At 43.8% G+C, this 20951-nt stretch overlaps 1 protein-coding gene across 1 annotated transcript in view; it reads left to right on the plus strand.

Moving 5' to 3' along the window:
• Positions 1-20951, plus strand: part of LRRK1 (leucine rich repeat kinase 1) — a 108899-nt gene that overhangs the window by 32134 nt on the left and 55814 nt on the right. Inside the window, exons 6-11 of the mRNA XM_074966549.1 lie at positions 2514-2693; positions 3328-3476; positions 15225-15451; positions 15831-15958; positions 16246-16409; positions 17214-17351. Coding sequence (XP_074822650.1) covers positions 2514-2693; positions 3328-3476; positions 15225-15451; positions 15831-15958; positions 16246-16409; positions 17214-17351 — 986 coding nt within the window. The remainder of the gene's footprint in view (positions 1-2513; positions 2694-3327; positions 3477-15224; positions 15452-15830; positions 15959-16245; positions 16410-17213; positions 17352-20951) is intronic.

Raw genomic sequence — 20951 nt, forward strand, 5'->3', positions numbered from 1 at the left:
GATTGCACAGTTGTGTTGCAGATTCAGACCAGCACTACTTTTCTTTTGCCTCCTCCAGGAAGGGGAAACGGGTGGCAGGATCTGATATCCCTTGTGCCTTGAGACAACTTCCCTTCTGGGAAGAAATATTCCATGTTTGCTGACAAGAAGCCTTTTTTGGCAATCAATTCCTATCAGTCATCACAGCTGGGTGACATCCCAGCCCCTGCAGAGAACAGAAAGTATTTTCAGAAAGCACAATCCCACTTAAAAAGGTGTTCTGGCACTCTGCAGTGATACAGTTCAGATGAGCCAGAGCCAGAGCCTGTTGAGTGAGCACTGGTTCGAGCTCACAGGCAGTCCTACATTTTCTTCTCTTTTGCTGTTGGCTTTTTCAGCTTGTCTTTTCAGGAGGGTTGTTTGTTATTTTGAACATGTTATTTATTTTAACGATGTGCAGTTACTGCTGATGGAAAAGGCTAAAGCTCCAAACCCCAGTGTAAGAGCAGATGCAGGGGTCTGGTGCAGCCCTACAAGGTTGCAACTGCAGTACTCTAGGCATCAGGGCAGTCCGTTTTAAACTCCCGGTCCTTCATTCATGAGGGCTAATGGGTTTTTTGCCGTTGACTTCAGTGGAAGCAGGATGAACCCGTTCAAAGACAGGTAGATGATCTTTTAATTTTTAAAAACACATTTAGAAAATGAAATAGCGATAGAAAAGTTTCCATCTCTATTAAAAACAGTTTGGGGGTTGAGTTTAAACATCCCCCTGCCAGGTTTGCAATGCAGACCTTGCATTATTGTGCTGGGTCGCTGGAACAGAAAATCACACTGGCCAGACCATTTTTATGACCCAAGCTGAGCAGGGGAAAGAGGAGGAAGCGAGCCACATTAAACAGTGAAAATTAAATTCGATTTTAAAAAATCTGTTCAGTCTCAGTCGTCAACGATGGTTTTAGTAAGACAGGAAATTTCGATCAGTTTGAAGCTGACCAAGTCCCTGTAGACTCTGAAGCTAACCAATAAGAAGATTGCAACGATTTCTTTTACACTTTCTGGGTTTTTTTCTGAGTTACAAGCAGCATAACCTTCAGTAGATTTTTATGCAGGACTCCCCACTGATTACCATGAGAATATCATGCTTGGATCAGTACTAGGGCATGATGTTAATAAATGACCTATATATCCCGTGCCAGAAGTCATGCTCTGGCAGATTTGCTGCAATGACTCTTGTTGGGAAGGGATGGCCCAGTTAAGACGTTTGAGTCTGTAGCTTACTGTCGAACTGGCGCCTGGCTTTCAGGAGATTTGGTGGTGTTATGGAGTTGCTAAGGGTGAAGAGGGTGAGGTAATTTCAACTGAGAAATTATGAAGAAGTGGCATGTAAATTCAAGCATGTAGAGTAGACCTTGCAGGGCTCCAGCTCGCACCTGCTGTGAATGTTTTATGCAGGATGTTACTTGGTAACATAAATGGAAACTGACAGTTTGTGCGTATTAAATGTAAGTCTGGGAAGGTTTATGAGGAACACCTGCGGTGTACACTGAGAGACCATGTCAGGAAGCCATTTAATCATGTAAGGCAAAAGGCAGGCACATCCCTGCGCAAAGCCTAAGGAAATGGGCTATCTTGGGGGTTGGAAACCAACCCTCATCCACTCTGAAGCCTCTGGACTCAGTCATCCTGCTGGGATTTATAGGCCCTCGATTCACCTAATTGCAGCCTGCTGACCGGCTGCCAACCCTCTTCTGTACTGGCCTGTGAAGAGCTAGTACAGAACTGAGCATTGCCATGGGTGTGGAGTCTCCCTGAGTGCCTGCTCTGCAGCCACATATCCCCCTGGCGAGTCTGATACTGTTCTGGGCCCCCAGCGCTGCTGGGTGAATGTCGTGAGAACTGCTGAGGGAACAGGGATTGTTTAGTCTGCGGAAGAGAAGAATGAGGGGGGATTTGATAGCTGCTTTCAACTACCTGAAAGGGGGTTCCAAAGAGGATGGATCTGGACTGTTCTCAGTGATAGCTGATGACAGAACAAGGAGTAGTGGTCTCAAGTTGCAGTGGGGGAGGTTTAGGTTGGATATTAGAAAAAAAAATTTCACTAGGAGGGTGGTGAAACACTGGAATGCGTTACCTAGGGAGGTGGTGGAATCTCCTTCCTTAGATATTTTTAAGGTCAGGCTTGACCAAGCCCTGGCTGGGATGATTTAGTTGGGGATTGGTCCTGCTTTGAGCAGGGGGTTGGACTAGATGACCTCCTGAGGTCCCTTCCAACCATGATATTCTATGATTCTATGCCCCTCGTCTTGATGGGAAATGAAGAACAGAAAAGACAGCACTTAGCATCCACCTCAGTTAAGAAAAGAGAGTGCATCTAGTCAGGTTAGGATTCCTCTAAAGGATGCGGTAACAGCATAGTCGACGGTCTGGCCATTTGGGGGCCCCTTCCTGTACGTCCTGCCTTTTAAGTTGTTAATGATCAACTATCTCGCATCAAAAAAGCAGCAAATAAAGCCCACGTCTTATCGTTCTGATAGGTCCCAGTAATTTCCAGCGACTCCTGAACTGGATGCTGGCCATCTCCTGCCAGCAGGGACACTTGGCGATAGTTAAATTCTTAATCCTCACCTACAATGCTGACCCCGGGAGCTGCGCAGTAAGGAAGAATGAATTTCCAATTCTTAAGAGATTACCACTGTATGCTGCTATAAAGGCAGGTATGTAATTGCACATTCTGCAGCTGTGTCCCTTTTTTGATGATAATGTCTTCTAAAGAATGGGACAAATTCTCTCCCTCTCATGCTGATGTCAATGTGGATTGACTTATCTGGAGTTATTATGGATTGACACCATTGTCAATTTGGCCCTGAGCCTTTTGTCAAATTTAAGGCAGAGCCCTGCAAAATGGAGTAAACTCAAACCATGAGAGACTCAGAACTTCCTCCAGTGGTAATTCTTATAATAAATTCTCTGTTTCAATTGTCTAGTTAGAATTTCTTTTTCTTTTTCTTTTTTTTTAAACAAAGCAAGAACCTCATAAACAAACATATATCAATCAGATACACTCTTTGAAACCTAGATCGGATCAGGAATGAACATCATGTATATTACAACACTGCTGCGCATACAGCTTTACAAGATGCTAAAAATGAAGCAGCAGCAGCCAAACTTGGTTCAATGTTTTGAAGGTTTGACTGTAGCAAGGAGCATAGCTAGAGGAAACAGGCTTATTTAGTGTAGTTCCTTTTTTGCACACCCAAGCTGTTTTTTTTTAAAGGGTTAGTTCCATAGCTCCTTGTGGCTTCGTCCTTTTGAAAACAAGAGTACACATAGTCTGTCTTTTCTTTCAAGGGAATGAAGATATAGCTGTGTTTTTACTTCAGAACGGGGCTTGTTTTTGTTCTTACATCCTGATGGACAGTCCTGATTCTAGCAAGCACCTTTTGAGGAAATATTTCATAGAAACAATCTTACTACCTGGTAGCGTTCCAGCAAAAACAGTAAGTAGCCATTTATCTGTCTTCTGAGAAGGTGATATAAGAAAGCATCATACTAATAATTGATGCTTATCTTTGCATATTGTGCAATGAGTATTTTTTCTTCTCATCTAAGAGGTGGTTTGCTATCAGATACAGAGCAACCTGACACTATGTCTGCTACAGAGTGGCTTACAAGTCAATGATGAAGTATAAGCCATAAATAATTGGGTCCATTAAACGATATCCTTTTGCAAGCCACAATATATATATAGTCATTTCCACTTGGTCATTTTAATGTTATGCATGAACTATGATGGTGTTTGGGAAAGGAAAGGTTGGGTTTGTAGTACAGGCACTGGGTTGGGACTCAAGAAACCTGCATTCAATTCCTTGCTGTGTCACAGACTGCCTGTCTGACCATGAGCAAGTCACTTAATTTCTGTGTGCCTCAGTGCCCCATCCATCAAATATGGCCAATAGAGCTTCTTTTCTCTCACCCTTTGTCTCTCTTGTCTATATAGATTGTAACAACATCAGGGCAACCTCTTACTATGTCCATGTACAGTGCCTAGCACAGTAGGGCCCAGGTGTCAGTCAAGGCTGTCAGGTGTCACTGCTGTAATAAAATGGTTCATATTTACTTTTCCACGCTCAGGTCGTTTATATGCCGTTTTTTGGTAGGATGTATATGGGGTGCAGTCATTTTGTTCCTCTGTGAATAAGAAGCTAATAAGTTTTAGGTTGATTGGGGTCGGGGCAGGGAGCATTCCTGACTTAGCCAGTAACTTATAGCACGACCTCGGGCAGATCACTTAACAGCCTTGTGCCTCAGTTTCCCCTCCTGTGATAATTGCTTTGAGATCCTCAGATGAAAGATGCTGTGTTAATGCAAAGTATTATTATATTTCACTGTTTTATCATACTTGTTTGACTACACTCCTCTTCATTATTTCAACTTCAGTTATCCACAGTTCCCTCTTATCCAAAATTAGGTTATGTCCCACAACACCTGCTTTCGGAGCTACATAGATAGGTATGTAGATGATCAATAGAACATTTTCTCAGTACTCCAGCACCTTAATCATCTCAAATCACTTCCCTTCTCCCTTGATATTTAGATAACTGAGGCTAAAAATAAATATCTAACCCTGAGCCTTTAATAGTCATGTTCTTCATCAGGTCATAGAAAATCGGGTGAGGGAGATGACATTGGCAAAAAGCTCTGCTTGTACAAATCCCATTGCAGGGTCAGTGCTGCTGTTTGCCCAGCACTTAGCACAATGGAGCCTCAATTCTGGCTTTATAGATATGAAATACTAATAAATAAAGGGGCTCTAGTGTTATACACTTCTCCATGTGATTGCCAGAGCTCCCTCTGACTACTCGAGATAAAGCTGTACAAGACAGGAACTTCAATCCACACATGTCAATTCTGTTTTACCCAGTTGCCCTTTGATTTACCGACTCTCTTAATTTAATTAGGAACGCTAAATTCTGCCTTACTCACGCCGTGTCTACACTTAAGTCATACCAGCATAGCTACATCAGCTATGTCAGCAAAACCCCTAGTGTAGACGCAGCTTTGTTGACGGAAGAGGGGTTCTATCAGTATAGCTAACTGTCATCGGGGGAGGTGATGTTCCTACACTGACAGAAAAATTCCTTCTGTCTGTTTGGGTTGTGTCTACACTACAGAGCTATGCTGATATAACTATGCCAGCATAGGTTCCGTAATGTAGACATTACCTCAGTTTTATATGGCCTGGTGATGAGATTGATTCTTGCAAGTTCAGGGCTTGTTTTTAGCTTGCCCGGTGAAAGGAACTGCACTGTACATCCTTCTTCACATTTTCAAACCCACCTGTTAGAACTTAATATTAGGTATAAAGCACTGGGGTTGGGATATTCAAAGGAAGTTAGGGACACAAATCGCAGACACTGGCTCCCGAAAGTTCCTTGGAAACTCCGAGCTATGATTTTATTTATATTCATTCAAAGTCTGTGTAGCCCTCACTAAAATACCCAAGAGCTATGAAATATAGAAAATCTCTATGGACAAATTATCAGTGGAGTGTTGGGGAGGACTCCATTTATGTGCGTACAACCTTGCACAGACAGGTAACAGGACACCTGTTTGTGTACACATATAGCGTTTATTTTGCAAATTCTGTCAGTTGCATGCATAGGTGATAGTGAGCAAAAAAACCAACAACTCTTTGTGGAAGTGCATGCACTTAAAAATTGCATGTGCACACACAGACCATATTAAAAAAAATTGTTCTATGCATATAAATATTGTACTATAAATGCATTATTGACAGTCCATTAAAAGTCTTGTAAAGTCATGCAGGATTTACCCTTGGCCTTTTTTTTAACTTCACTAGCCTGTACATTGGCCCAATTTATACTTGTCTGCAATCAAAATGGAATGACATAAAGTGAGTAAAATCTCCAATAAAGCTGTTCTTTTAACAGATTACACCAAAACACTTGTCGCCAAAACACTTGTCACCAAAACAGTGATGGTTTCCCAGACTGCAGAATTGCACAGGACACAGCTTACTGTGCAGCAATAAATTGTCCTGTGCAAAACACTCAAGTTTAGGCTCCTGGCCAAGCTGTCACTTTAACTCTGTGATTATATGCTACTAGCTTCACAGGAGGCTGATGCTTGTAAATTTAGGGGTTGCATTATGTAATGTGAGAAAGAGGCTGGATGTCATATGTCACAAGAACAGCAGGTGAGTTTCTGTAGAGTTAAGGGCATTTTACTACAGTCTGGAGCTAGCAAAATAGTTTTATATGAGACTCCCAAGGAAGTCTCATAGGTGGAGGTGGAAGAAAGTGGTGATGAATCTAAGGTGATTTCTTAGCTTTTGATGACAGATGAATAAAAGGAGATTAATTAAGCCCAGGAATGCCTGAACAGCAGCTGAGACAACTAAGTAACATACTCGTGCTTGTGCGGAAGAGGTGCTTTCCAACGGAGTGGATCTCCCATCGCAGAATACAGGTCTGAAGTGCAGTACAGGAATTTGTTTTCCTTGTGAACATCCTGACAATATTTAACATAGGCTCTATTATAAATGGCTTAATACTTTGCTGTTGTTACACCAAGAGTGAAGAAGAGAGGAGTTTGGAATGATGAATCGATTAGCAGAAACTTGGCCCTGTTTCTCATGGTTGCTGTTTATTTTTGTATGTTGAATATTTTAGGTTTTCTGTTTGAATTAGCTTTGATATACTGGGCCAGAATTCACACCTAGTGTAAATCCCCTGACATCAAAGGACTCCTGCCAGGCATGAAATTGGCCTGATGTCTCTGCGAAGTTCAGGTCTTTGAATAACGAACGACACAGTTCAAGAAAGCGCTTACGTGTGCACTTAAAGTTGATTGTGTGCTTAAGTGCTTTCCTGACTAGGGATGGTTTGCTGAATCCGGGCTTGGACGAATATGCCCCCAAAGCCCAGCATGAAGGAGGAGGAAAGTAAACATTATCTTCTTCTTTCCTCTAATTAAAGCAAGGGCTAGACAACAGCAACCACTAAGATCGGCAGTGGGCAATTTGGCACCAGACTCCATAACATCCCATGGGAATTGGAGACTAACTCTCTCCATTTGAGTGAGGCAGACCAGGTGGTAATATTTTTAGTCTCAGGACAGGACAAAAAATGAAAAGAAAAGAAAAGAGATTACTCCATCTTTGCTTTCAGAGGATGGAAAACATCCCAGTTAGGTGCTCAAAAGGGGGTGCTGGCCCTTTGCAAAGCAGTGAATTTTACCTAGTATGCATACAAGATTTTATTATTAGGACAGCCTGTTTACAGCTACTGTACCTCTCAGACAGCCGCAATGCTGTATAGAGCACTACTTGCTTTCACTCTGTCACGCTACAGAAGGAGAAAGATGAAGGGCTAATTCTCACTTTTCTTAAGCCTGTTTCTCTTTTTTCCTAATATAAAAATCCACCCAGCCACTGCCACAATAGAAAGAGGAAACGCTCCATTTATATAGGAACAGGTTGCAATCACCAAAATATCCACTGCGTTAAAGTGTAGGTTGAGCAGGCCACAGATTCCAGACATTCAGATGAACGTGGTCTGTACACAGATATATCTAACTTTCCAGCTGCATGTAGTGTCAGGAATATTTTTTTCCATTACAAATAGGAAAAGAGCAAAATAAACTGTTGCAACTTTCCTAATGAGCCCTTTTGCCCGGGGGGGGGGGGGGGGGTGTGTGTGTGTGTGTGTGTGTGTGTGTGTGTGTGTGTGTGTGAGAGAGAGAGAGAGAGAGAGAGAGAGAGAGAGTGTCTTCTCTGGCTTCTTCACCATGCTGATTGCTCCATTGCTCCATCAAGATACAGCAATCTTCACTGGCTATGCCCCAGCGTCACTCTGGCATTGGGCCTACAATCCTTACATTGTCCCTTCCATGGCAAGAGTGGCAGTCTATTAGACAGGTACAAGAGCTTATCAGACAGCCTAGGTTTCTGGTAAATACTATTTGCTCATTAGTAATTAGTAAATCAGCATCACCACACCCAGCAGAAGAATTTTAACTAGGAAAGAATTTTAGAAAGTAATTTAGCTAGAAAGGATTTTTATACTTCTGCAGAATCAAGTAGCCAGCTGCTTGCCAAGATTGAAAGGAAATTACAGAATAGGACAAACAGCAAAACTCCAGCCAATTATCCTACACCTCCTTTGATTGTGGATACATAATGTAACCAAAGTCTTCCATTTAGAAGCAGCAGGCTGCTCCTGACTAGTTCCAGTTAGTTTTCAAGACTGGGAAGGGGTCAGATGATTGAAAAACGCTTACCATGGTAGGGGGAAAGGAGTCTGTAGAAGCCTTCTTTGGTGGTATTGAAACCAGTAAGTGATTGACGGGCAGGCTGTGTATAGAGACTGTTAGTCTATTAGGACTCGAGAGCATCGGGCGCACTCTGTGGAGCCAGTAACAGAACAGTTGTATGGCTCCAATGCACTGCCACTCTACGCTTGTTTATTCGAATCCCTGGGGTTCTGAGAGTTCGACATTCACGGAGACAGGCTTGCCTGCGAAGCTAGGGGAGATCATTAAGTGCTAGCTAGGAAAGAAAGCTCCTTTCTTGATGGCATTGCAGCCAAGTTTTGTTTCAACTTATTATGATACAAACACAAAATCCAGGGCCAAATTCATCCCTGCTGTAACCCCATTGACTTTAATGTGTTTACACTAAGGATACATTTGGCTCACTAAGTTTAAGCCAGACAGCAAGGTTTGACTCATGCCTCTGGCTTCCAGGGCTCATATATGAGAACGTTGTGAGTCCAAGAACCAAAATCAGAAGGACAAGTCAGTGCAAAAAGCTTAATGCCAAGATTTTGAAGATGCCTAGGGATTTGGACGCCCAGTTTGGGTCTTAATCGCTTAGGTGGCTTTGGAAGTCAGCCTGAGTGCCACAGTGATAGATTTCTAGAGCATTAAATAACCTCAGGATCATGAATCTGCATTTTCTTTGTAAATGATACACAGTAATAGAAGGGTAAGACGCGAATGAGAGGCAGTTGAGACACATGGTCTTACTTGCACCCACAGAAGCATGGTAGTTCTATCTATTATTATTTGTTATGCTTATGGTAGTGCCTAGGGTCTGACTGAGAATGGGCCACATTGTGCTAGGCCCTGTACAAACGTAGACACAGTCCGCCCCTAGTTCTTTACAATCTAAAGAGACAAGATGGACAAAGGGCCGAGGAAGGGGACAGAACACAGAAGCAGCGTGAACAATGTGATGGTGGCAAAGGTCGTGTCAGCGCCATGATTTGTTGCTTTTGTTGTTTGAGTCCACTCAGAGGCATTGTGTTAGAAGGGGATTAGCTCACGGGAGAGACAGAGAGAGAGGGGCTGGAGCAAACAGCCAATCAGCGCAGCAGGGAGAATGTTCAGTGTGAGGTCTGTAGAAAAAAAGTCTGACAACCCCATCAGTGTCCATCAGCCCCTGTTTGAACAGCTTTCTGCAGCGGCGGTGCCCTTTCAGTCTCCGTCCGGTTTCTCTCTGCCCTTTCTTTCCAAAAAGCCACGTGGCTGAGGAGAGGGGGCTACCACATGGGCCCTAGTGCCTCCAAAGGGTGGAAGGCTCTCCTTTACGGTTCTGGGGCTGGAATGGTTCCAGCTGGGCCCCATTTGCCTCCTTCCCATCCCCTGCTTGAGCTGTCCTTATGTATTTCTCCTCCCAACACCCCTGTGAAGTAGCAAAGTGCTGTTATCCCCATTTTGCAGATAGGGAAATGAGCCATAGAGCCTAGCCCAAAGCCACACAAGTTGTCTGCAGTAGAGCAGGGACAGAATCTAGGTCTCTGGGGTCCCTGTTCACAACCTTCACTAACCCATCCTTCCTCCCCTAGAGTGGAAACTAAACAACCAGGCTGGCTAACACCTGGCACTTGATTCCCAACACTGCGAGAATGTCAGAGCACTGCACAATATAGGTCCCATATGTGGCTGCAGTTCCTAAGTATAGCATTTTGGATGGAACAATAGCCCAGGGTTTTGGCTGCAAATCTGGATTTCCGTATTTTTGTGGGTTTAAGTCACGAATTCAAATTGTCTTTCACACATCCACAGCAATTTGGAGTGGAGTGGTTGGGGAAACCCTTAGAATATTTCCCTGCAAAATGAGTGCTAGACTGTCGACATAAAGCTCATGTGTGAAACATTTTCCTTGTGTGCCTAGCCAAGGGGGGTCCTCATTTTTGACTGCGTATCGTAGGCGCTATGGTAATACACATAAATAATAATAGGGATGATAATGCTAGTGGCACCTTAGACTATTAACACTGAAATAACCTTTGAAATATAACTTCACTGTTTGTTTTGTTCTTTGCAACTTGGATGAGGAAGTTCTGGTTATGGAAGGTTTCAGGTACAGTTCGGACTCCCACCCCAGTCTGTATTGCTCCAGAAGTACAAAGCACGGGGAAAGCCATCTTAACCGGCTGGTGGAGGATTTCCCCCAGCCAGGGGTTACCTCAGCTGGTGGAGAGCTTCTCAACCTTAACAAAGCGGGCGTGTTAGGCATGGCTGGAACACTGCTGGGCTCCAGTGCTCCCTGCCTGCTGGAATGGTCCCTCGGGCTCGTAGCCAGCCGAGCACAACTAAAGCTGTGTCTCTGATGAGAGCTAGTGAGTATAAATAGCCGTGTAGCCGTGGTAGCATGGGTAGTTGCCGCGGAGGCCTGACTGAGCCATGCCAAGTACAAACCCTCCCGAAACCAGTGGGTATGTACGTAGCGCTTCTCAGCCAGGCCAGCTCTGCTTCGACCTGTGCGTCCACGCCTACGTAGTGCGCGATACCGCCAGTACGGGCACACCAGCAGTCGTGTAGACGTAGCTTTAGAGTAATAATGAGGCTATCAAGTGACTGCCAGCTGGCCCCGGGACAGGTACTGAGGAACAAAGGTGGCCCTCAGCCACCTTGTTTCCAAATCCTTCCCCCGGGTCCTGTGCCGAGGACTGCTTCTTGCGGTTGCTGGGCTCTGCTTCTCAGGCCTAGCCTCTCCAGATGTTTATATGAAAACAAACCTTGTCACTGAAATAATAATTAGAAACTGATGAAATGTTTCAATTCTTCTGTTTATATAGGGGATCTGACTCTTCCCTCTGCTCCCATAAGGGGAAGGGACCCAGATCAGACTCCTCTCGTACCAAAGGGGGAAGTGGCATTGCCACTTACCTGCCTCCTGCTGTGGAAACACCTCCACAGGTGCGCAGCAAGCTGGAAGGAGGCTGGCTACGAAGATGGCTGATTTCCGCTGAGTCATTGCCCCTGGTGCACTCCTCCACGGAGTAAGAAATGCTTTGCAGGGCTAGGTGGACGATCGAGTAGACAGCACATGACTTGTCTGTCTTTCTGCCTAGACACTTATACTGTGGTCACCTTCGTGGTACCAGCTCAAACGCTATTCCCAGTCTTGCCTCCTGATGCAGGTGTCAGAGACGTGGGGAGCAAGGCAATCAGTGGACAGCCTCTTGTTCCGTAGATTTGTAGATTTTTAAGGCCAGGCAAGACCATTATGATTTACTCTCACCTCTTGCACAATGGGCCGTAGAATTTCACCCAGGCCGTTTCTACACATAAGAGGTTTTCTGGTTATATCAGCAAACCCTCCTAGTGTAGACACAGTTTATACCAGCAGAAAGATCATTTTGCTGGTATAGCTTGGACCAGTTCCCCAAACAAAACAGGCTGTGCTGGCAAAAGGACTGATTTTGCCAGTATAACTGTGTCTATACTAGAGCTTTCCCTGGCACAACTATGTCAGTAAAAAATCACTTCTTTAACTGACATAGCTGGCAAAACTTTTAAGGCTAGACCAGGCCCAGGTCACTCTTGCATCAAGCCCATAAATTCTGGTTGAACCAGAGCATGTCACTTAGAAAAACATTCAGTCTTGATTTAAAGGCTCCAAGTGATGTAGAATCCCCTGCAGAAGTTGTTCCAATTGTAAGTTCCCCTCACGGATAACAGACTTATTTCTAGCCTGAATTTATCTAACTTCAGCTTCCAGCCATCAGATCTCGCTGTGCCTTTGTCTTCTAGATTAAAGAACCCTCTACTATTAGAAATCTTCTCCCCAGGGAGGTACTTACAGACTGTGATCTAGTTCCCTCTTAACATTGTCTGAGGCCAGGTCTACACTAGAAACTTTTACCAGCATAGTAATGTTGGTTAGGGGTGTGATTTTTTGATTGATTGTTTTGCAGATTTTCCATGCTGGCAAATAGCCTTTGGGTAGATGCACTTATAGTGGCGTAAGATCAGTATAAGCTATACCAGCCAAAGCACTTTTTGCTGGTATAAGTTTTGTCTATACTAGGAGGTTTTGCTGGTATAGCTAAGCTGGTAAACCTTCTAGTGTAGACCTAGCCTTAGATAGGCTTCTTGAATCCCACATGTTTGAATCTTTCCCCCACCTCTTCCTGGTGAAGGGGCAATCTGGGTAATGATCGGAAAGAAATTCTGCTAGCTTATCTGTCCATGTTTTCTCTCCTCATATGGAAGAGTTTTTCCCATGTTGGGGGATGATTTAGCTGAAGTTTTATTAACTCCTGTGACCCTGTTGTGCCAGCACTAATTGGCAGCATCCTTCTGATTGTATTCTGGAATGATGGCAGTGGAGGAGGGTGCCCAGACCTGTCTGTGTTTTATGCCCTCTTTATACCATAACTCAAAAGTGTGCCCACTGATTTTTGTCTAATGCTGTAAATAAATTTGCTTTTGGGCTGTTACAAGCTTCAGCTGGGAGTAAATGTTTACAGCTGACATATAAAATGTAGCCACTGGGGTTTGTTAATGAACAGACCATTAAATAGAGAGGCACAAGAGACTCTGTGATAAAACTGCATTCACTTGGTGTCATTGTAAAATCTCTGAAATGTACTTTGCACAGGGTGCTCTGTAGTCACCATTGCACTGGATGCCCTGGGTAATTTGATTTCTCACTGTGGACTGGGGAAGCCTGTATCAGATGCCATGGCCACACAGCAGTGTGATGTGTGTGGCCTTGGGCAAGTCCATGGCCCTCTGTGCCTTATTTTCCCCATATGCATAATGGGGATAATAATAATAATTTCCTTCTTAGTTCACAGGGAGTTTCTGAGGTTTCGTTAGTGAATATTTGTTAAGTGTTTTTATGTCTAAAGGACTATATGTATCCTATATATTGTTACTGTTATTTGTTAGACTGCACAATTATTCATAATAATTCCACTTTCCTCTGCATCTTCACCACTTGCTCTTCTTTATCTGGAATTCTGTATACCAAATAAGCATTTGGGATCAACCTGGAAACCACCTTTGTATTTCCTTTTCATTTAAAATAAAATGTAAAAATAAATCACGGGGCTATAAATTCAGAATTTAAAAGGAAATGAAATCAGCTTATCAGTTGCTTGCTGCCTCCTGGTGGTACATTCATGAATCACTCCATTAATCCCAGTTTTTAGGGTTTAGCATTATATCGTATAGCACAGGGGTGGGGGACCTTTTTTCTGTCGCAGGCCACTGACGCACATAAAAAAATTAATCGCGGGCCACTCACCCGCCATGGGGGGCACGGAGGCTTGGGGCTTTCCCCTGCGGCAGCAGCTCCAGCCCGGGGGAGAGGTGCCAAGACTCAGGACTTCTCCCCCTCCCACCCCCCTGCGGTGGGGCAAGCCAGCCCTTGCAGCTCCAGCACTGCGGGCCAGGTGAAATTTACCAATGGGCCTAATCTGGCCCATGGGCCATAGGTTCCCCACCCCTGCTGTAGCATCTGAAGCCACTCTTGGGGTAAAATATTCAAAAGCACCTAAATCTCATTTTCAAATGTTACTTAGGCACTTTGCAGCCTGTGTCTCCAAGCAAATTAATGGCACTTAGGCTTCCAAGTCACTGAGGCACTTTTGGAAGTGTTGCCCGTGCTTTGTTTCGATGCAGAGATGATCATTAGGTGGTCACGTTTTCCCAAGTGTGCATGTTAGTTCAGGCTTCCACTTTGTTTTAGCCTTTAACAACTTTCAGATTTTCTTTGATAAGAATAGGATGCAGTGTTCTTTTTGTCCTGTTCTCACAGGCCGCTGTGGTATCAGCAATGGAGTTGCTGCCCAAATGGTGCTATTTTGCCAATTTATTTCTAACTTCACGAGCAAATTTCCCCTGTTCACAAACACTCTTTCCAATAGGGCAGCTCTCATTCTTCCCCTGGTCTGGACATGCCTTTGTAAAACACTCCTTGAAATGGCTCAGAGCTGGTGATGTTCCAAGGTTTGATAGGGAAGAATGATACATGTGAAAATATTATGTATTCTAGCAAACAGCCCACCAGTGATAAATCTTATTCTACTGCTGCTAATCTCCTACGGGAACTCCCTCTGAGGGCCGGTCCAGACTGGGCAGTTTTGGACTGGTGTTGCTAGACCGATGTTGCTGCAGTGGTACAGACCTCTCATGTACTTGTGACTTGCACTAGTGTAATTTACCGTAGTTTGACCACACTGGTGCATGAAATTTTTTACCCAAGTGCAGCATATCTACCCTATGGGCTTGCACTGACTCCTTTCCAGAAGCTCTTAGGCAGCACTCCTTGAGTGCTTCGCACTCTCCACCCCACATCTCAGATGTGGGTGCAATCCTGCACCTGCTTCACACGCACACCTCTAAACTAGTCCTTGGAAGAGTGTCACTTGGAGGAAATCTAGCCTGTACATCCAGAGGTGCAAGGATCCCCCCGGCAAAGGACCCGGTATAGCTTCAAGACACGGAAGAGGTGGGGAAGCTGGGATTTAAGAAGGACTTGCAGTATGTATCCACATCTAGGTTCTCAGGCTGTGTCCATCACTGAGGCATCTGAGTGCCTCCTGGATGGCACAGAGCTCCTCTCCCTGCACAGTATAGGATGGGGCAGGGTTTGAGGATCTACCCTGCATCCTACAGAGAAGAGTGGGTAGGTTTCATGGAAGACCACTTCACCCTCAGTGGACCAGGTCTGTAGCGATTCCACTGCTTAGGCTGGGCACTGGGTCATTGGATGAAGCCCACGGAGCAGCTTCGTGATCAGGGCCTCTGACATCAATGCATTATTTCATAGCTGGGTCATCTGAGTTCCTAGAAGCTAGTTGCATAGAAAGTGAAGCACTTACAGCTACTTGATGATTTGTCAGTATTGTAACAGGCCCTGGCTTATTACCATAAGGCAAGTGAGTCATATTAAAATTGTTTTTTGTTCTTTCTTTGGCATACAGGCACTGTCTGTGAGTTGGTCAAATCTCAAGCTGCCTTGGGTGGATCTGGACTGGCTGATCGATATCTCATGTCAGATAACTGAGCTCGATCTGTCTGCCAACTGCCTGGCCTCCCTCCCATCCGTGATTCCGTGGGGACTGATAAACCTCAGGAAACTGAACCTATCTGACAACCAGCTGACCGAACTGCCCAGTGTCCAGTCATCCGATGAAATTATATGCACAAGGTGTGTGTGCTGTATCCTTAAATCAAAGGATAGCAAGTGCAAAGAGCTGCTTCAGATCAATCAGTTGTGCATGTGTGACAGACTGAAACCTGAAGAGAACAAATGAACCTGTGCCCCTTGGGCAGATGAAGAGCTTCTTGGTTTTATCTTTTCATTACGAAGACTCAGTTCTGCTCCATACTTTATAATACAGTTATTTCCAAGTTAATTATCAGGATGGTCATGTTTTAAAGTGTGGCTTTTGCCATGGCTTGTGAAAACACATCATACCTCTGCCCAAGGGGAGCTAAAAATGTGATAAAATAGATGTCTTTATACAACACTAGTCATTGCTCATGCTTTTATTTATGCTTTGTTGGATGTTTTTCCATACTTGCAGGTTACTTGAGGTGGATGTGTCCATCAACAGGCTCTGTATTCTCCCTTCTGGATTCCTTCATCTCACAAAACTTCAAAAACTCATTGCCACCAAAAATTATCTGGAAAAGTTATTTGATGAGGAAAGTGGTATGTTAGCTCCAGTGATCAGTGTTACCCTTACACTTTTCACTCCCAGGCCTGATCTTGCAAGGGGCACCCAAGCTTCCTTTGACCCCTAACCCACCAAAGCCAATGGTGGTCGTGAGGGTGCTTAGTACAGCTGTGGGATCTTCATCCAAAGCACACTGAAGTCAATCGTCTTTCTGCTGACGTCACTGGGCTTTGGCTCACACCCACAAAGTACTGAGCACTATGCAAGATTAGACCCCGAGTGACAGCCCTTCACTAAATTTGTGCTGTTTTGTATTTTCTAGCAACTAATTGGATTGGATTAAGGAAACTGCAAGAACTTGATGTGTCTGACAACAGATTGGTGGAGCTCCCCACACTGTTCCTTTACTGCTTCAAATCCCTAACCATCCTCAATGTTTCCAGAAACAATCTGAAGGTGTTTCCAGACCCCTGGGCCTGCCCCTTGGTAAGTCAAACTGCTCTGGTGGGAGCAAAAGAATGAGGAAAGCTTTCTACTCACAGGACAGTGCAAAGAAATGGGATGTGCTACATTAAGACTCTGTCTAGCTTCTTAGGCTGAAAAGCTGGTCTCCCAGTGCAGTGGTGATACCAGGGTGATTTTAACTTTTGGATTTTCAGGGTGGGTTTTTGGAGATCCACTGCGGTTCAGCTCTGTTCATGTGGATATTCCCAGTAGGGCCAATGGTACCACTGCCATGGATAAAGCAAACAGCTTGGACCCTGCGCATATGACCGAAGGATGTACTGCGTCATGTTACCAAACCCACAGCCTTCCTTCAGATTAACTTTAATCAAGCCAGTGGGTACATTATGAGACATCAATACCCACATGTCATTGTGTATTTCAGGAGGAGATAAATGTCAGTGTTTCATGGATAGTGGTAAAAAATAATGAGTGCAAGAAAGTATTTTGTTGATTAAATATATATTTGTGGAGGAAGAGTTACAGTCTTCAAAGTAACAATTAAAATGCATATCCTTAAAAATGGATTTGCCTATCAATTAAGTGTATGCTTGTAGAGTTTATTGGGGGTTGCTTGGAATTAGACTTGCAGGAATGGGATCTTAGACCCACAAGTGTACAATTCCTTGTTGTGCAGTAGTTACTCTTAAAAAAAAAACCGAGGAAGGCTGCATGAATCAAACGTGTTAATGTATAAAACATGACAATTGATCAGCATGTTTCTTGAAAGATGTATGTGTCTTAGAATTTGTTATTGTCTCAGTATTTTGTTTTTCATGCTTCCAGAAATGTTGTAAAGCATCTGGAAATTCACTGGAGTCCCTCCCGGACACATTGACTGTTTTCTGGAAACATCACCTCAGAGAAGTGGATTTTTCTGAGAACTCCCTAAATGAAGTTCCACAAGGACTTTTCCAACTTGAAGTAAGTGTAAAACCCTCCTAAAGCTTTTTCAGCAGAACCTATTCAGGACAGGAACACCAACGGCAGCGTGTATGTGATTACGAACAAGGGATTAGAGGATCTTTGTGTGTTCGGTAGGATAATGTCCCTTTGCTCCCTGTGCAGAGCTGTTGTGCGGGCCTTCCATGCAATATTAAATAGCTGCCCCATTTTCCCCAAAGGTGCACTTTAGCCATGTCCCAAATGATCCTTGTGTATTGTTTGTAACATGCTTTAGGATTCCTTTGAGAGCTATTTTGGTGCCTGCAGCTGTGTCTTTAGGACTGCATTTTTTTAAAGCAACCTCCATTTGGTAGTTGCAAGTCAGAGTTAGACGTCCAATGGTCATTATGAGTGCAGAAGGGAAGGCCAGTTTGTTAATCTGTCCCAGAAAGCACTATATAAGCAGGAAGTATTATTGTTCATCGGGTCCACATTAGTGCTGTGTGAAATACTTGCTTTGAAACCTGGTAGCATCTGAAACAGACCTGGGTTAAGGTGAGTTACAAACTCAAAGCGCAGACCACGTTCATTGAAAGGTTCATTGTGTTTGACAAACCTTTCATGCAAATGCAGGGCCTCTTTCCAGCTAATAGGACAGATTCATGGTTTTGCTCCAAACTTGTTCAGAATTTGTGGTTTCAACATGAACCAAGGCAGAACTCAGCGGTTTCATCTGAGTTTCCATTTCAGATTGTGAAGCACAGGGGCATAGTCTTGAGTGGATTGAAATCAAGGAAAACATTTGTGAAAGTCCGAAGATTTTCACAGCTCTACCCAGCATGGAAAATTGAGTGGTGACAGCATATGTCCATGTCTGTCTAAGTCAGTTTACTTGGACACCAAGGGAGCAGTTGTAGCAGGAAAAACATCTGATAGGAAGGTGTAAGATAAACCACATTCAAGAGAAGCCATCCTGGTCAGCCCTGATTTCACTTGAAATCCCCATAAAGTTAGTGGGAGAACAATGCCACTGAAAATAATTCTTCACCTCCCTCCCCAATCCCACGCAGCTAGCCTGTTCCCAGTGGAGTGCCCACAGGGGAAAGGAGGAGCGTGCTAGAGAGATGCCTCTGGCTTTGTCCCGCTAATAGGAACAGAGAAGATCACTTTCTTCCTAAATTATTATTTGCAGAAGGCTACAAGTGACCTCTGCATGTGTGAGTTGCCTTTTCATTACATATATTTTTAATGATTTCTGCTCATCATTTCCTCTATCCTGGCACATCTCCGGAAGGATGAAATCTATGTGCTATTGACTTTAACATCACTTTTTTTTCTCTGAAGATAGTAAAAATACAAATGGGAGAGATTCAGTCGACACAGCAAATGCTGGACACTAGATGGTGCTCCAGGGTCACATTTCATCCTACACTGTAGTTTTTGTGTATGGAAGGCTGGATTTGTGCATGATGTGATATCTCCCAGGGCAGCATGTCTAAGTAGAGTTGGATAAATTCTCCACTGGGCTGTGTGATTTAGAAGCTGGCATACTTTGGCAGGCACTTGGGCATCCTAGATAGCTCCAGCTCACATCTCTGTTTCTTTAGTCCTAATCAGATAACATTAAAAAGTGCCAACTCACCCAAGTTACCCAGAGCTAGACTGAGATGTGATTACATGTGTGCCTAAGGGAATCGGAGGAAATAAGAACAATAAACCTTCATCTTGGATGTGGGTGCATTGGAGCAAATGAGACTACTCACCCACTTGCACCCTCTCTAGGTTTATGTAGGTGGTGAGGGGTGGAAAATGGGCAGAACTTTGGTGCCAGCCCGCATGTGCGTACACGCTCCCTGGCCAGCAGTAAATTACTATCCCAAGCCCATGGAGCAAGGAAGACGTGTGTCTCAGAGGAGCATCTCTGGTATAACGCTGCTGCTGGAATGTTGTAGTTCACCCATCACCCTTTGGTCAGTGCTGGGTCTAAAGGCAGGATCTGGTCCATGGTAAAGAATATGATTTAGGTATGTCATTGTTCAGATGTGGCAAGAGAAGGGGAAGCTAAACCAGCTCATGTCCTATGATTCCTTGTGCAGCTCAGATGTTCCTACCCAAGGTCCTTTTCAGCTTTGCTGTAGAGCCCATTATCCTTTTCCAAAGAAGCTGGTACCTTTCCAAGTCATGGCTCACTTCTCTAGAGAAGTTGATCGCTCCTGGAGAAAGACCAGGAACTTTTCTCTGAGGGACATATGCAAAGCAGTCCTGTCATGTTTTCCAGATCTCTTACATGTTGACTCATGCAGCCCCTGTCATAAGTAAGTGACAGTAGCTTTTTCCACTCTGTTTTAAATTATATGACAGTTCCCTTATTGTGTGTTGTGGCAGAAAAGAGAAGGAAGTTACCTACTATGGTCCATTTCTTGCTCCTGACAGCGCCCCATCCCCCTGAAACTTTGCCAGTGGACAGTCACGATTCTGGAAATCTGTGGTGATACCTGCAGGGAACTTGGCACAAAGTGTTGGGTGGAGGCAGATTCTTCTTGTCAAACTGAGGTTGATTCCAAATGTGCAATGATTTTGACAAAATGTGGGGGTGGAGTTGGGGGAAGGCTGTATGGTTAATTTGTTTATACTTCTCTGGAAGTCTCTGGTGTCGTTCAATTCCAGCATTTAAATTGACTCAGCATGTTCCTTCACCAGTTCCCTTCCAATGGCCTCCTCTAATATTTCACAGTTATCTACATTTGTTACTTTTCTAGCATTATGTCAAAGCTTTGTTGTGCCCCTGTCCTGGCACTGTGCAAGTTACACATTAAATACCGACCTACTCACCTGATGATAGGCGGCTACCCTGGTCCCACTCCGATTTCTTATTCTTCTATTTGACCTCATCACAGAGGAACAGTCTCAGTTTCTGAGACAGCGTTATTGCGGCTTGATTAAGTACTTGCCACACCATGCCAGCACAACCTCTTAAGTGGTATCCACCATTTACACTAAACCTTAATGGCATATGGAACATAAATGGTGTCTAAAATACCTAGGGCCAAATTCTCTGCTGGCATAACTCCATTGACTTTGGGTATATTACACTAACTTCAGTGGAGTTATGCTAGAAAGAATTTGGCATTTCTAGGTTAGAATTCTGCTTATCTCAGATCACATCAGGGGATGTATTGGCTAGGACTTGATTAAATTTTCAGTCAAAAGCTGTTTTCCTATGGATAATTGGATCTTTGACAAAATGAATATTTTCATGGAAAACATTGACTTGCTGAAAAAACAAAAACATCATGGCCAAAAATCCCAAAAGTTTCAATTTTAGGCCAAAACATTTTTAATCAAAAGTTGAAATTTCTCATGGGGGAACCCCTCATCCCCAATTTTCCATCTAATGCTGACACATTTCAAGAACTATCTTCTTGTCCAGCTTTTAAAAGCACTTTATAGTGCCTTTGGGTATTGTCCTGTTGCCTTAATATCTTGAGAACATCTCTTCAACGAAAATCTACTCTTGTTTTATTAAAGGGACACCATCATATGGTTTTAGCTTCAAATTTATTTGTAAAGCAAGGTGGGAGAGTGGGGAGGTTTACAAAATCTGGCATAAATCAATTTTTCGTAAATTTTAATTAACTT

This window comes from Natator depressus, chromosome 10 (genome assembly GCF_965152275.1).
Source record: "Natator depressus isolate rNatDep1 chromosome 10, rNatDep2.hap1, whole genome shotgun sequence".
NCBI lineage: Eukaryota > Metazoa > Chordata > Testudines > Cheloniidae > Natator > Natator depressus.